This window comes from Heteronotia binoei, chromosome 21 (assembly GCF_032191835.1).
Source record: "Heteronotia binoei isolate CCM8104 ecotype False Entrance Well chromosome 21, APGP_CSIRO_Hbin_v1, whole genome shotgun sequence".
Classification (NCBI taxonomy): Eukaryota; Metazoa; Chordata; class Lepidosauria; order Squamata; family Gekkonidae; genus Heteronotia; species Heteronotia binoei.
Window position 1 is genome coordinate 68,692,960 of NC_083243.1, and position 17,013 is coordinate 68,709,972.

At 45.9% G+C, this 17,013-nt stretch overlaps 1 protein-coding gene across 1 annotated transcript; it reads right to left on the reverse strand.

Moving 5' to 3' along the window:
• Window positions 1-472: 472 nt before the first annotated feature.
• LOC132589585 (uncharacterized protein K02A2.6-like) lies at window positions 473-3,808 on the reverse strand (the record flags this gene model as incomplete). Its single annotated transcript, XM_060262340.1, has 4 exons — window positions 473-1,085; window positions 1,245-1,684; window positions 1,814-2,926; window positions 3,479-3,808. Coding segments are annotated over 4 exons (2,496 nt in total), but the record flags the coding sequence as incomplete, so codon positions are not given.
• Between the last annotated feature and the right edge of the window lie 13,205 nt (window positions 3,809-17,013).

Below are 17,013 nucleotides of genomic sequence, written 5' to 3' on the forward strand. Positions count from 1 at the left end.
TTGGGATCGCGTCATCTAGGCGGTCTCCGTTAGGCTCCTCGCTGGATATAGCCTCGTCCGTGTCCGTGGGGGCCTCCGGAAGGGTGCGGCGCCTCAACTGATCAATGTGCCGCCGTAGTACCTGGCCCCCCTCCGTTGATATGTCGTAGTGGCGGGACCCGGTTACCCTCAGTACCCGCCCCGCCACCCAATCGGGGCCCCTTGCATAGTTTCGGGCGAAAACTGGGTCGCCCGCGAAGAAGCCCCGGGCGGCGTCTCGGACTTCGGGGCTCCCGCGGGTGTCTGAAGCCCGGTCGGGATGCAGCCGGTCCAGCCGGGTTATGAGTTTGCGTCCCATGAGGAGCTCAGCCGGGCTGACTCCTGTGACCGGGTTAGGGGTGATCCGATTATCGAAGAGGAACGCGGCCAGCCTGTGGTCCCAGTCCCCCTGTACAATTCGGCCGAGGGCCTCCTTTGTTGTGCGGACCATCCGCTCCGCCTGGCCGTTGGTGGCCGGATGGAAGGGAGCCGACCTTATGTGCCTGATCAGGTATCTTTGCAGGAACGCCTGGAAGTCGGCTGAGGTGAAGGCGGCCCCGTTATCAGAGACTATGGTGTCCGGGATGCCATGTGTGCATAGGACCCTGCGCAGAGCTCTGATCGCGGCGGTGGACGAGGTGGACCCTACGGGGATGACCTCCAGCCATTTGGTGTAGGAGTCCACTATTATGATGAAGGTCTGCCCCTGGAATGGGCCCGCAAAGTCGATATGGAGTCTCGACCATGGTTTCCGGGTGGACTCCCACCTAGTGACAGGGGCGCTGGGCGGCTCGGGCCGGGATTCCTGGCAGGTCTGGCACCCGCGGACCCAGCCCTCGATCTCCCCGTCCATTCCCGGCCACCAGACGTAGCTCCTGGCCAGAGCCTTCATTCGCACTATGCCGGGATGAGTCTCGTGTAGGGATTCTAGAACACGCTTTTGGAGCGGAGGTGGAATCACTACCCTACTGCCCCAAAGTATGCAGCCCTTGTGTGCGGCTAATTCCTCCCTCCTCGCCTTGTAAGGCTTGAATTCTTCCCCCATGTTTCCCTCTGGCCACCCCCTCACCACCCAGTCGAGCACCCGTGCCAGTGTCTTGTGTTTCTGGGTGGCCTTGGCCACCTCCGTTGCGTGGAGGGGCGGCTCTGGGAGGCTCTCTATCATCATGACCTGGTGTGCGGGTGCGGGGTCCGGACCCGTCTCCGGAAGCGGCAAACGGCTAAGCGCATCCGCGTGTCCCATAGCCTTGCCGGCCCTATGAACCAGTGTGTACGTGTATGAGTTGAGGAATTGGTTCCACCTCAACACGCGCTGTGAGAGTATTTGGGGGGTTTGTCGGTCTGGGGCCAGTAGACCTAAGAGGGGCTTGTGGTCCGTGGCAATGGTGAACCTTCTCCCATATAGATACTCGTGGAACTTTCGGACCCCTGCCACGATTGCCAGGGCCTCTTTATCTATCTGCGCGTAGTTGCGCTCGGCTGAAGTGAGCGTGCGGGAGTAATATGCGACCGGTACCTCCCTCCCGTCCGGAAGCTGGTGCCCCAGGACTGCTCCCACCCCATACGGCGACGCATCGCAGGCCAGGATGACGGGGAGGGCCTCGTCAAAATGGTGGAGCACCGCATTGGACACCAGGACGTCCTTGACCGCCTGAAACGCCGCGGCCTGTCGTTTGCCCCAAACCCAAGGGGCTTTTTTGTCCAGCAGCCGGTGAAGGGGCTCCGCCAGGGCTGCCTTGTGGGGGAGGAAGGAGTGGTAAAAGTTGAGCACCCCCAAGAAGCTTTGGAGCTCCGCTTTACAAGTGGGAGCCGGGGCTTGCACGATGGCTCGGGTCTTTTCTTCCGTGGGGTGGATTCCTGCTGCGTCAACGGCGAACCCCAGAAACTCTACCCGTGGAACCCCCAGCAAGCATTTCTCTCTCTTGACCTTGAGCCCCGCTGCCTGGAACCGGCGGAGCACCTCTCGAAGGCGGTTGCCGAATTCCTCGGGGTCCGGGGCGGCGACTAAAACGTCGTCGAAAAACGGCTGGACTCCTGGGATCCCTTTAAGGAGAGCGTCCATTAGGCTCTGGAAAATCCCCGGAGCGATGCTAACCCCAAACTGAAGCCTCTTTACCCGGAAAGCCCCCCTGTGGGTCACGATCGTTTGGGCCTCCGCCGTCTTATTGTCTACTGGGAGCTGCTGGTAGGCCTGGGCCAGGTCTAGCTTCCCAAATATCCTAGCCCCCGCTAGGGCGGCCAGGACATGGCTCACCACCGGCACTGGATAGGGGTTGTCCTGTAGTGCCTTGTTTATGGTGCATTTATAATCGGCACAGATCCGCACCTCCCCGTTTGGCTTGATGGGGGTAACGATGGGGGTTTCCCAGGTGGCGTAGTCCACCGGCTCCAGGACGCCTTGTGCCGTGAGGCGGTCTAACTCTGCCTCGATCTTAGGTTTCAAGGCGAACGGAACCCTCCTGGCCTTGAGCCGAATCGGTCTGACCGTGGGGTCTAGGGGCAGGGAGATGGGCGGCCCCCGGTAGCTCCCTAGGGACCCATCGAATACCTCGGGGAATTCCTTGCAAATCTCCCCGAACCCCCGGGGCGTTATGGTCTGGCCCACCCCCTCCACGCGGATTCCCAAGGGTTTGAACCAGGCTAGACCTAGCAGGGTGGCCAGCTGGCGCTTAACCACCAGGATGTCCAGCGGGCCGTGGAAGGACCCCCGCTCGACTTGTACCCGCGCCCACCCCGCAATTTGCACCGGGTTCTTCTGGAAGTCCCGGAGTATGAAGTCTGCCGGCCGAAGTTGCAGCCGCTGGCGGGGACACAGTTCTCTTAGGGTTTCTTCCGCAATAAGGGAAATGGAGGACCCTGAGTCCACCTCCATTTGGCAGGGGTTCCCCTCTATAAGGACCGCCACTTTGATTTTATCGGGGGAATCGTGGGGCAAGTTCAGTACCTGTAGGGACGTGGAGTCTACCGCGTGGGACTCCGCGGACTCGTGGTACGTGGTCGGCTTCCTGCGGTTGGGCTTGGCTCGGCAAGCCCTGGCAATGTGGCCGGTCTTTCCGCAGCTCCTGCAGTCCCAGGTCCGGTATTGGCAGTCTCTCCGCTCGTGGGGGCCGCCGCAGCTGGCGCACTTGGTGGCCGGGGCTCTCTCCGACGCTGGTGGTCGGTCGGTCGCTCGAGGGCGTTGGGTCGCTCTGTTGGGTGGCCCGGCTGGGCGGCGTAGCTGATGGGCTTCCTCCTCCTCGGGGCCGTCTTGGTCCAGCTCTCCGTGGTGGGCAGCTTCCATCTTGGCCCGGGGAAACGTTCGTGCGGTTCGTTCCCATGCCACCGCTTCGCTGAAGGCGGCCTGGAGAGTAAGCTCTTCTTTGGCGAAGAGCTTCTGCTGGAGCCTCTCGTCGCGGAGGCCCCACGTGAATCTGTCCGCCAGGGCTTCCTCCAGTTGGGGGAGGTTGCAGTTCCCGGCGAGTTTACGGAGGGCCGCCAGGTAGTCTGCGGCGGACTCGCCCGCGATCTGGTCCCGTTTGTGGAACAGGAACCTGCGAGCCACCCGCGAAGGCTGTGGTGAGAAGTGTCCCGTGAGGAGTCGGATGATCTCGTCGTAGGATTTCTCTGCCAGACGGGCGGGTGCCGAGAGACCCTTGGCGATCTCGAACGTGGCAGGCCCGCAGACGCTCATGAGAACGTCCCTCTTCGCTCCGGCGTCAGTGATCTTGTTGGCCCGGAGGTAGAACTCGACCCGCTCCGCGTAGGACTCCCATCCCTCTGGATTGGTTGGGTCGAAGGGCTCGAGGTAGCCGGTGATTCCGCTTTGGTTGGCCATGATGGCGGCGACAGTCGCTTGTTGCCCAGATCTCCGTCGTAGCCGCTGCGGCTAGGATCCCACCTTCGTCGCCAGTGTAACGTACTCGAAGCGGAGACGAGAGTAGGGCAACATGGTTTATTGGGGAGCACGTTGCAAGCGAGCGAACACGCAGGCCGGGTCCCGCTTATGTACAATCCCGGGTACAGCCTACTGGGTTGGTTGGGCCAATCCAGTCCCGTTGAACTTCCCGCCACAGCTGGAGATAGGCGGGGACAGTTGCCCCCCCCGTCGGGTCGCATGACGTTTCTTGATACACTACACCACAGTCTTTTTAAATGAGCAAAATAGTTTTAGTGTCAGGTCATCCAGACTTATATCAATTAGAGCAGGGATCCCCAACCCCCGAGCCGTGGACCAGTACCGGTCTGTAGCCTGTTAGCAACTGGGCTGTGAGTTGTATAATTATTTCATTATATATTACAATGTAGTAGTAATAATAAGAAGATGATTATTACAATGAATTTATATCCTGCCATCCACTCCAAATTTCAGAGTCTCAGAGCGGTTCACAATCTGTTTTACCTTCCTCTCCCACAACAGACACCCTGTGAGGTAGATGGGGCTGAGAGAGCTCTCCCAGAAGTTGCCCTTTCAAAGGCAACACTGCAAGAGCTATGGCTGTCCCAAGGCCATTCTAGCAGCTGCAAGTGGAGTAGTGGGAAATCCAACCCAGTTCTCCCAGATAAGAGTCTGCACACTTAACCACCATGCCAAACTAATAGAAATAAAGTGCACAATTGTATAATACCAAAAACATTTTGCCCACCCCACCCCTGGAAAAATTGTCTTCCACAAAACCAGACCCTGGTGCCAAGAAGGTTGGGGACCAGTTTAGAGAGCCAAACAATTGCAGTGCCAGAAGATAGTTGCAATGTCAGAAATGTTTTCGGCATCAGCTGGATATTTCAACAGTTATTTCATAGATGTAGCCATCTGCTACAAAACGATACAAACCAATGAAAAAAGTACTTAATGGCCAAAAACAGATGGCCAGTTCAGGGTGGCTTGAAGCCACCCCCAAAAAAGCCAGCTGAAAATAGAGTACCCCAGAGCTTCTGGAAGACACTTGGGAAAGGGGCAGGCCATGGGCGCCCAGGGAGCATCTGGAATGCTCACATGTCCCGTCGGCAGCTCCCCGGGTGCTCTTCAGGTGTTTCCCGGACTTCCAGATGGCCGGGGAGGTGCCCCAGCAAAAAGACGCCACTTTCAAAGTGGTGCCTTTTCAAGCCAGCTTCCAGCAAATCGGGGGCGACTAAGGTGCAGGATGGGGACGGGAGGCAGATGTGCATGTGTGGATGTACTTTTTTGGTCTGCCTGCCTCCCATCCCTAGGGCAGCTTTAAACACTCGTCTGTTCTCACCCAATAAGTCATTATAACAAATATTTTTTTTCCTCTCAAATCCTCACAATGTACTTACATTTTCATGCCTGAAGGACTTGCACAAGTTCACCACACCAGCCAAACAACCATATGCAAAGCTGGCCATACTGCTATAAATTAGAACTCACTGTAAATTACATGCAACTGTCACAATTATAAGTCCCTTAAAGGGACAGTACCTAACTACAGTAAAAAGGAAGGACACTCAAAAATAACAAGATAAATCAAATTTATGATTTAATCCAGCAGGTTCTAAAGTTTTTAAGTGGAAAATCCAATAACACTCTTTCTTTAAAAGTTATATCTGTGGTATTGAATAGGTGTTGATGGATTTTTTCAATCACATTTAAAATCATTGTATGTATGGCCAGCCTGTCCAAAATGATTCACCAGTGGTGCATCAGTAATATTCCTCTTCAAGCAAGACTTATGCTCCCCAATTCTAATCCTCACTGGGTTGGAAGTTGACCCCACATATATATTGGGACATCCACAAAAAAATTAAATAAATAGCACCAGAAGTGGCACAGTTTGAATAGTGGGTGAGTTGTTTTGTGAAATGTGGAAAGACTAGTTGTTTGGTGTTCATAGAGTGAGCACACATGGCACATGTACCACAGGTAAAACGTCCACTTGTACTCAATATCCTTTTTAGGGTGGTGGGGGTAATATATCAGATCTAATCACAAGGTCTCTAATGCTTTTAGTCTTCCTCAGACCTAGGAAAGAAACATTAGCACACCCGGGTATGTGTTGAACTAGATGCCAGTGTTTATGTATAATTTTACGAATAGCCTCTGATGTATTAGAAAACTCCAAAATCCAAGAGATGTTAGTAGGCCTATGTGAGGGTTCTCTCTCATTCATTAAATGTTCCACATGTGATTTAGCCATAGCTTTATGTCTTGCTCTGTTCAAACCTCATTTGGATAGTCTCTCTTTCTGAAGGACATGGTTAAATCATCCATATCCTTTTTGAAGTCGACTTCTAAGGAAAAATTCACTTTAACATGTAAAAATTTTCCAAAAGGAATATTTTCACAAAGATGTCTAGGATGATGTTATCTAAAATGAAGGTAAGCAGCCTTATCAGTGGGCTTTCTAAAAGTTTTAACTGCCAGGGAATCATTTTGAGACCTAAAAACAACAGTATCCAAAAAGAAATACTATTTCTATCATAATGGCAAGTAAACTGGATAGATGGATGTATTGTATTCAACCAATGTGTAAAGTCATCGAAAGTATGTTCCTCTGCATATACCATTATCAGGTCATCAATAAACCTCCTATAAAAATTATTTTAGCATAATAGGGGTTCTTAGCTGGATTACAAATATACTTTTGTTCTAAATCAATTATAAAAATATTTGCTATGCTAGGAACAGCTGCAGAGCCCATCGCAACCCCTTTGATCTGAAAATAAAACTGCCTTTCAAATCTGAAATAATTCTTATCTATCACTAGATCTAACAAATCCATCAAGAAGTAAGTAGGTGGTTCCCTGTTTGCACGTATATCCAATACTCTCTCAACTGTTATTCTTATATCCTCATGGGGTATTGACATGTTCAATGATGTCACATCCAAAGTGGCTAAAAAGTGACTGTGGACTATTGCTACTTGCTCTGGACAGATGTACCCACTTTGACTGTGCTGAAATAGACCAGAGAAACATTGGGACCTTGTCACTGTGGAGGACTGTCTAATTTCAACTGTATGATAAAGTTGTTCATATGTATAAGAAACTTTAAGTAAGAGGACTTTAAATAAGAGTGTGTTGCAATGAATGGTTGTAGTTTTTGTGGGCTATTTATGAGAGGTTGCGACTTCTCTTGTGAGTACTAGGAATAAGGCCCATTGTGAAGAAAATACAATGGTCTCTGGAAAGATGCTCAGGGTGAGTGTCCCTCCACTGTCTTCCCACCCACCCAAGTAAAGGCATTCATTCCTCCCTACCTCAAGGGAAGCTGATCTCTGCCAGCTGGAGAGCAGTTGTAATTCTGAGTGATCTCCAGCCCTCACCTGGAGATTGCAACACAAAGATGAGCTACACAGTAACAAGAAAAATAATCCAAAAGAACTGTGTCCAATACTGTGCATAAAATCCAAAACATTATATTATTACAGACAAATTAATGTACACTACAATTCTGTGTGTTCAAAAAGACTGTACCATACAGATATTATACAAATTGTCTTATTCAAAGGGCATAAGGAAGGAATATGGTATTTCCAAGTCACACTATTATTAACAACTCCTTAAATGTTCAATATGTTCAATTTTACTCTGTAAAAAAAAAAAATTCTTCACCCTACAGATCTTCCTTCTTTCTCTGATTTGAATGCTAGCTAATCCAAACATGTTTCCCAAATGCCAGTTTCCCAAATGCCAGTTTGGTGTAGTGGTTAAAGTGTGCGGACTCTTATCTGGGAGAACCGGGTTTGATTCCCAACTCCTCCACTTGCACCTGCTGGAATGGCCTTGGGTCAGCCATAGTTATCACAGAGGTTGTCCTTGAAAGGGCAACTGCTGTGAGAGCCCTCTCCAGCCCCACCCACCTCACAGGGTGTTTGTTGTGGGGGAGGAAGGTAAAGGAGATTGTGAGCTGCTCTGAAACTCTTCGGAGTGGAGGGCGGGATATAAATCCAATATCATCTTCTTCTTCTTCTTCTTCTTCTTCTTCTTTCACAAAGAACAGATCTTAGATTTTGTTCCAGTCAGACACTCTGTTATAACCCTATCTCCTTCCCTTTATCTGCCCGCTATGATTTCAACTTTCCATCGCCTTCCCCCTCCCTGCAGCCTCTACATAGGAAAAGGATAATCTTTCTCCACAGTGGGGGGGACCAAAGCAGCTTACATCATTCTCTTTGATCTGAACAACAACCCTGTAAGGCAGGTTAGACTGGAAGTCTGTGACTTGTCTGAAATCACAAGCAGCTTCCACAGCAAGAACCTGTGTCTGGCAGATCCCACTCTGAAGTGTCCTGGCCCCACTAGCGGACCTCCTGACGGCACCTGGTTTCTTTGGCCATTGTGTGACAGAATGTTGGATGAGATAGGCTACTGGCATGATGCCACATGGATTCTCTTATGTTTTTATGAAACCCTAACTCCTATGCCCTCCTCAAACTCCACCACAGAATCTCCAGGAATTTCCCATCAACCTGGAACTAGCAGCCATAGGACTTACCCCAATGAGTTCTGCCTCATAGGCCTTTAGTAATACCTTTCAGACCAACAGTGTGTCTCTGATAATGTTGTTGGTCTTAAGCACAGGACACCAGATATGCAAAGAAGTTCCTTCTACAAAAAAAAAAGCCCTGGTGATCCTATGAATTAATGTCTTCTAAAACGTCCTAACATTAACATCCTTGCTCTGGTCTGTGCCCCTATATTTTAATTACTGAATGATGTAGCAACATCATAGTTTTTTAAAAAACAACAACTGTATCTGAAGTATATGTCTACCTTAGATCCTCTTAAGGTATATGGTCCCCAACTCTAAACTGTCGATACAATTTAAACTACTTGTGAAGGGGTGCCCTGATTAAACTCTACCGCTAAATCCAGTTCTGGGAAAGCTTGGTCAAAGCAGGTGATTTGAATCCATGATCCAATCTCCCACTTTTAAAATGTTTTGTATCGGCCTCTGTGTGTGTTAGGTGCCATCAAATTAGAGATGGACATGAGCCAAAAAATCCAGTTCAGTTTGGGGTAACCCAAACTAAAAGCAGAGGGAAACAAAACCAATTGGTGAAATGGCAGGTCAGCTGCAGACCCACACCACTCAGCTGTTAGGTTTAAATGGCCTGAACAGCCAAAAGTCTGATAAATGTTCAAGGAAGGCATCTTCCCTGAACATCAGTTTCGGGGCTCCAAACCAGCCCAAGTTCATGCCAAATTTTGGGTTGTGAACCAGTTCATGCCCATCCCTACTGTCAAGTGACTTGTCTTCTCAAAATATGATAGCCTCAATTTAATTTTAGTTTCTCTTGGTTGATTGTAGAACCAAGAAATAGAAACTCTTGAACAATTTCAATTTCTGTATCACAACCATAAAGTTGTACTATTCCCCAGTAGTCATTACTTTTGTCTTCTTGATGTTCAGCTGTAATCCTACTTTAGCACTTTCTGCTTTAACTTTCATCAGGAGTTATTTCAAGCCTTCACTGCTTTCTGCCAGTAATGTGGTGTCATCTGCATAGCTCAAATTGTTAATGTTCCTTCCACCTACTTTCACTTTTCATCTAAATCTAATCCATCTTTTCTTATGATATGTTTTGCATATAGATTGAACAGATAAGAACATAACATAAGAGAAGCCATGTTGGATCAGGCCAATGGCCCATCCAGTCCAACACTCTGTGTCACACAATGACCAATTTGGTGCTTGCACAGGGGATTACCTACCTTTTACCTTACACCTTTGCCAATCAGAAACCATTCTGTTTATCCATATTCTGTCCTACCAGTAACCTCTTCTCCAGAGTACAGGTTGTGCTTCAAAACAAATAGATATTGTGGCATACACATTTCTTTTAAAACCAATCCTAGCTTTTAATAATCCACACAGTCAAAAACTTTGCTCTAATAACACTCAACCAACTATAGATAAATCTATATTTAAATCAAGCCTGTGGTTTATTATTAAAAATATCACAAGAAAAATTCAAATATTTCTTGATAATGTGTATAGATTAATTTGGTACAAGTTCAAAAGATTTAAAATATGCTGGGCATGTTTTCATCCTCAGCACCATTGCTAGTTATAGTTCCAAGTGCAGTTTACTCACTATATAAAATATTCAGAGCAGGGAATGTATATAGTTTCCTTGGCTTTGGTATGTAGCTCTTCTTGGTGAATGAGCCCACACAAGTCTGTTGTTTTACAGAATACACTTGAGAAAAGGGCCATGCGCCATTTTTCACACAGTAAGAAAAAACATTGGATTTAATGGCAAGATGAAATGGAGACAAGGAAAGTTAAGTACAACTCTCATATTTTAATGCTGGGAAATGAACAAGAGTGTGGTATTGTAGGTGGATTCTAGGATAATTCTCTCAAGGACACTGAAAAGGTGAAATTCAAATGGGGTGGATTTTAGTGATACATAATCAGGAAGAATCAGGATAAATTGAGATTGTCTCAGATCTAATCTGATTCACACGATGAGGCTGATATAATTCAAAAGGTCAGATATTTAATCTGATAAAAGCATTCATTATTTTTTTTTGTCTGTGACAAAGAATATGTGAATAGTTTACTCGCTCTCTTATACCTACTTTGAAATTCTCATGGGAGTAGGGATTCCATGTTTATTTCTATTATCCTCTGTGCCTTCTAACAAATGCATAAGAGGCACTAATTCAATAGAAGTAGTTTTCCTATCACTTTGTTATTTTACTATGGAAAGCCACGGAACTGGTTAAATTTCTTCTACAGCTGTTTGAAAAAGAGTATCAACTTACAAAAGCATGAAATGTATGGAAAACACTGTGTCCTAATAATTCTCCCCTAGTTTTTCTTTTTACAAAAATACAAAGAAAAACAGGACAAGGAACACCTGATATATGATGATTTTTTTCTAAATGGGGAATATATGAGCATTATCTTTTATTCTAATTAATCTTAAATTTATTCCCTAAAAACTCATTTGAGTCCAACAAGATACAATGTGGCGATATTCATTTCCAATTTTGTCAACAATCTCTGTTGGGTCACTGGATTTAGTCTTTCTCAAATTTAGATAGATAGATAGATAGATAGATAGATAGATAGATAGATAGATAGATAGATAGATAGATAGATAGATAGATAGATAGATAGATAGATTAGACAGACAGACAGACAGACCATGATAATATCAAGGGAGGGAGTGAAAAGGCACCGTTATTCCGGAAGGGACCATGCAACAATCTAGGGCATTTCAGTTATCTTTGTTTCAATAAGGAAATAGTCAAAGCTACTTCATATAAATTCTTGGCCCCATATAAAGTCTGTTAAAAGTTTTTGCCAATCTTTAATCATATTAAATACTCTATGGAAATCCACATCACATAATTCTGTAATCAACTTTATGAGTCTCAAAGAAATTTTCAGAGTTGCAGGCAATCTAGGCTTTAAAGATTTATAGATGTGATTGGCAATGGAAGTCTTGTCTCAAGAGGCAGAGATCATCTGACTACACCAGCCCCACATGCATAATTGTACTTTCTTTTATATGCTCTTCTCCTCTATTTGTGTAATTATGACATGTCCATGTACATGGATCACACTATTCAACAGCAGCTCCTGCAGCCCTGCAGCATGGATATGAAAGAGGCCCCCATGGTTGTGATGAACATAAGAACATAAGAGAAGCCATGTTGGATCAGGCCAATGGCCCATCCAGTCCAACACTCTGTGTCACACAATGGCCAAAAATTTTCATACACACACACACACACACACACACACACACACACATATATATATATATATATATATATATATATATATATATATATATATATATATATATATACACACACACACACACACACACACACACTGTGGCTAATAGCCACTGATGGACCTCTGCTCCATATTTTTATCTAACCCCCTCTTGTTCACAGACTTTATATGGGGATGTTCACAAATACCCCCAGTTGTGTAGGATGGCAACATGAAGGAGCTCTGTCATCAATGATCCTTCATAAAGTAAAAGCTCGTTACCTTTTCCTTCAATTCAAGATTGAACAAGAGCAGAGAAACAAGTCCAAAATTTCTTTCAAAATACATTGTTCCCTTCCTTGCATTGCCTTGTCTTCTCTTGTTTCCCATGATGGAACAGGTTCTCAGCTTGCAGCAGTTTTACTCCTATAAAAATTAATCAGAACACTTATGTTACCTCTCTGTGCAGTACTTATCAAAGAGACCGAGGGCTTTTCCAGTACTCTAGTCAAAGGCCTTAGATCAGATAGATGTAAAGTTGTCTTTAAACTGGCTTCAGGCACCTCAGTCAAACTGCCAGCATCTGTTCTCAATGAATCATTTTGTCAAGGTATTGTTTCACTGGAGTGTGAAAGGAATAATGTTATTCCAGTTCATAAAGGTTGTACAGTTGGAAATGTGAGGGGGTGGGGAAAAGGCCTTTTTCTTCTCCTTGCTGTACTGTAGAGCATGAAAATTGATGACCACTTACTATGTAGTTTTTGGTCTACTATGTAGACTACTATGTAGTGACCTGTATGGTCAACTTTCTGGCAAACTGAATGTCAGTGTCCATTGAATCAGATGGAAATGGGAAGCATGGTGATGTTTAAGGATGTGCATCTGGGGGGAAAAAGATATTTTTCAGATCTGAATTTTGGAAACAAGTTCCATACCAGTATTTTGGACTATTTGTGTTCCCACCTTACTCTTTTGGCATTCAGCATGTTACAAACAGGGATCATTATTTCATGGGTAAGCTTCTCACAACAGCCTGTGGAAACCAACATCCCCAACATTTGAAAAGGGCTGTCTGTCTAGAGCAATCATTTGCTGATGAGATGAGTGATCATGTTCTCTTCCTACTTTTGCCCACCTCTAGGCATGCTAGTGCTAGGCACATCAAGCATCTCCAGGAGATCTGGAAGGCAGAGCACCTGAATGGGTTGTGAGAAAAATACCCCTAATTCCAGAAAATCGTAGTCACCCGCTTGATTGCCAGGGCGCCTGGAGACTCAACTCACACACATCTGCCAGGAGAACGTGGGTTTTGTCTACCAAACTGGAAGGGACTTATGAGTACTAACAGCCACAACATTGTAGCAGCACTCCGTGTCTCTGGAGGAGTGCAAACTAGGAGAAAAGATGGTTTCCAGTCGCTCCATGTGATCCCCATCTCGGCCATAGCAGCGAAAGAAGGTGCGCTGCCAGGAAGTGTCCAGGCAAGCGGTTTCCAGCCTCAACCACAGAATCCATCTTGGGAGGCTAACACCACCACCAGCTATCTTCCTGCAGTGCCAGACTCCGTAACAGCAAAGCGGGAGGCTCACGTACTCAACAGATGTCACCTATGCATAAAGCCATCAAGCTTATCTTAGGCGTGGATCCTGCCAGACTGCCAACGGAACTCAAGACAAAGTGGTGCCAATAGAAGATCGAAGAGGAGGAAGAACATCTTCACCCAGAGCCAAGTTTTTTTGTATAGACTGGGTGTTACCTAGGTAGCAATTTGGCCGTCTATTGTAACCTTTTTAGATAAGTTTGATAGACTTAAGTACCCCCCACCTTAATAATTTTTCCCATTCCTTCCCTTAATGGTCATCCTGGAGTCTCCCCCTTGGTCCATGGTTACCTGGAAGCCCCATCAGGTAACTAAGGCCAAGTCTGCTCATTGGCTAGCTATGACCGCCAATTACCTGGCTATTGGCTACTGCATAAGTCCAGCCCTTATGGTCATTGCAGAGCCGCCCCTTTTTCTGAGGTCATGTATCAGCTGACCACTGTCATCCGCCCCTGTACCTCCCCTCCCCTAAGGGCTCAAGTTAGTCCTTATAACCTGTGACCCAGCTCCTCCCAGGTGTGCATCTAGCAGTACCCCAGTTCCGCTGTCTAGATACATCCCCAATTCCTGATCAGTTGAGGGTCCCCGTTCGTCGCCATTGGAGCCTTCCTTGAAGACTACGATCAGTAATTATCACCCTGTTTGTCCATCCTTATGTTATCTCTGAATCTCTCTATTTTTCTTAGGGCTGTATGTATGTTTTATGAGTTTATTATCTTGTATGTGTGTCTATATTTTTCTGGAATAAATTTTAATTGTTTTATTTAATTAGTGTCCTTGGCAAACTTAAGCAATAATTTCTGGACGTGTATCCTGTATACATAGATTCAAGATCCTTTTTAAGCCAGGTGCCCACCTGTCAAATCCCCAACCTCGTTTTGAGGGCATTTTGGCTTACAGGGTCATGGAGCTACTCCCTTGTCTCTCTGGCAGTCATGCAGCCTCCCTATCTGTCTCTTTCTGTCTTCCCCTGTAGAAGCTTTTTTTTTTCTTTAAATGAGAGATGAGAGATGACCGATGCCTTTCCCTTGACTAATCTTACCCCTACATAGCTAGTACTGTGTAAAATGGGGATACTCCATTCTCTGGAAGTGAAGGAATAGGGGTAACCATACTGACTAGAGGCTGTGGGCACCACTAGAGCTACCTTCTATCAGGAACAAACATACTGTGTCTGGGCAGGAGAAGGAGATGCCTGAGGGAGAAGGAACTGATATGGCAGCTGCTCAGGATGCACCTCCATCTTTTCCTCTTGTGCCATCTCCAACCTCTCTATTTTCATTTCCTCAGAAGGCCTGCTAGACTCTGGAGGAACCAGAGAAGGGGCACCAGTCTCCAGCAGCCTCTGGGATCCTGGGATGAAATTTAGAGTAGAGATGGGCATTAACCCAAAAACGTAGTTCAGGGTTTCAGGCAGCCAACAAACTGAAGCTCAAACCAAACTAACCCAAGTGGGCCCCACCCAAACTGTTCTACAAGTTTGATTCCTACTTTTTCCTGACTGCAGCTCACTGTGGCCAGGATAAAAGGGGGAAGGGACTGCCATGACAGGGACTTTTCTTCCACTTTTCTGATGGCTGTTGCTCACCAGGACAATGAGAAAGGGGGGGGGGGGCGTTACTAGGAATAGGACTTTCTTTCCCGCTTTCTCCTGGCCACAGTGCAGTCAGGAGAAGGGAGTCAAGGATCACCTGGGAAGGGGCTTCATTTAACTCTTCAGTTTTGCTTCCCCTCTCTTTGAAACCTAACAGCTTAGCTGCAGATCTTACACTGACAGACATTTAACCATTAGGTTTTCCTTCCCACTGCTTTGAAGAGGAGGGAGAAAAAGCAAAGGATTAAATGGCTCACAGTGGTGGACCCTCTCAACTGTTAGGTTATCTATGATGTTATTTTATGTATTTTATGTATTTTATATTTTATTCTCTTTCTACTATGTAATTTTATTGAGATTTTTGTAAAGTTTTCTGTTTCTATTTTAGCTTGAGCTTAACTTGAATTCCCGTGTACTTGATAATGTTCTTGTCAGTTGGATCTGGTCACTAACCATAATAAAATTGAACTGGACTGGAAATTGTGAATGTCCATTCATAAACATTCTCTGTGGTCATTCTCACGTTGTGGAATGGCCTGCCTGATGAAATCAGAGTGGCTGCTACACTCCCATCACTCTGCAGAATGTGTAAAACAGAAATGTTCTGGAGGGCATTTTTATAAAGGGATCAGAATTGCATTACAATGGAATAGTCCAGAAGAGACAGTGCTAAAAGGCAGGGGTGGCCAAATTTCCTTAATGTAAGAGCCACATAGAGTAAACATCAAATGTCTGAGAACTGCAAGACATGAACAAATATTAGATGCATATCTTTATTAAAACTCAATACTTTCTTTGCACAAAAAGATACAATACATATGAATGCATTTTACAACACAACCATACTAGGAGACTTTTTAAAAGACAAAAGCTGGGAATAACAGCCCCCATAAGACCAGCATAGAGAAATGTTAAGGAATTATTTTGGCACCAGTGGGAGAAGGAAGCACACATGCACCATATAAATCACTGACCACCATTTGCATCCTTATGCATTTCTCTTTGCCTTGACACCAGGGTTAGTGAATATAGCTCCTACAAGCTATGAAATAAATGGGGAATCCTTGATATCCAGAAAGACACCCCTGTACTGATTCCCAAGCCATGCACCCCTGGAATGTGATATTGCAATATAACCCTAGAATATTAATATGACACAGCAGTGCCCATTTGAATTGGAATGGTCTTTCCTGCGCATAAGGGAGAAAAATCCAGTTTTTTCTAGGCCCCAGGCAGGCTGGAATGATGTCAAGGCTGGTTCACAGGCTGAACAGACATAGTGGCCAATGCTGAACAGCTAAGAAGCATCCATCTTGCTGCTCCTGGAAATGAAGAATTCCAGGCCCAGAGAGGGACACATGGTGGGCAGAGCTGTAAATGTTCATTCACTTCTTTTGGCAACCTTTTAAGTCCTGTTATCAAAACATAAAAAAATAAGGGTTACCAGGACTCCTGCAACACAAATAAATGACTTGTATATATATATGTTCTGTTATTCTTCAGGGCAAGACAGCAGAAACACAAAGGCTAAAGGTTAAGTGGTCATCTTGTTGTGAATGTGTGGTATACCTGTAAACTGGTCTCACATTTCTGTCAGGGAATCTGACTTTTAACAAAGTTTCTATTTTTCTTTAATTACTGCTAAGGCTATCAAAGTCAACCAATCTCCTGAACACTTGATGGATGCCTATCCATGTTTGACATTAAGGGAGAAATCTATCACTTTGGGGGAGCTTCAAAGGAATCAGTTTGGAAAAACAGGGCCATAAAACGTCATTTGGCCAGTGTAATTAAAATTCCTCCATTGGGGTATGGATTTATGACACAATGATCTCTGATTGGATATTCCACATATGACACTCTGATTTTCTATTGGTGTGACACTCTGCTTCCTCATTGGGTAATTGAATTGCTTGATGTAATGTAATTTACCCTAGAAAACAGGCAATCCCACCTGTCAAGATTAGAGTCAGAAAAAGAGAGGGAATTCCTCCATCCTCTCCTCCCTCCATCCCTTCCAACCCTCACCCCCCCCCCTTCTTCTCAAGAGAAATCTCCCTCTAGAGGCCTTGTGTTTCCTCTGACTGAGCCTACCCTATAAGATCTAGGTATTGTATAACCTCCCCC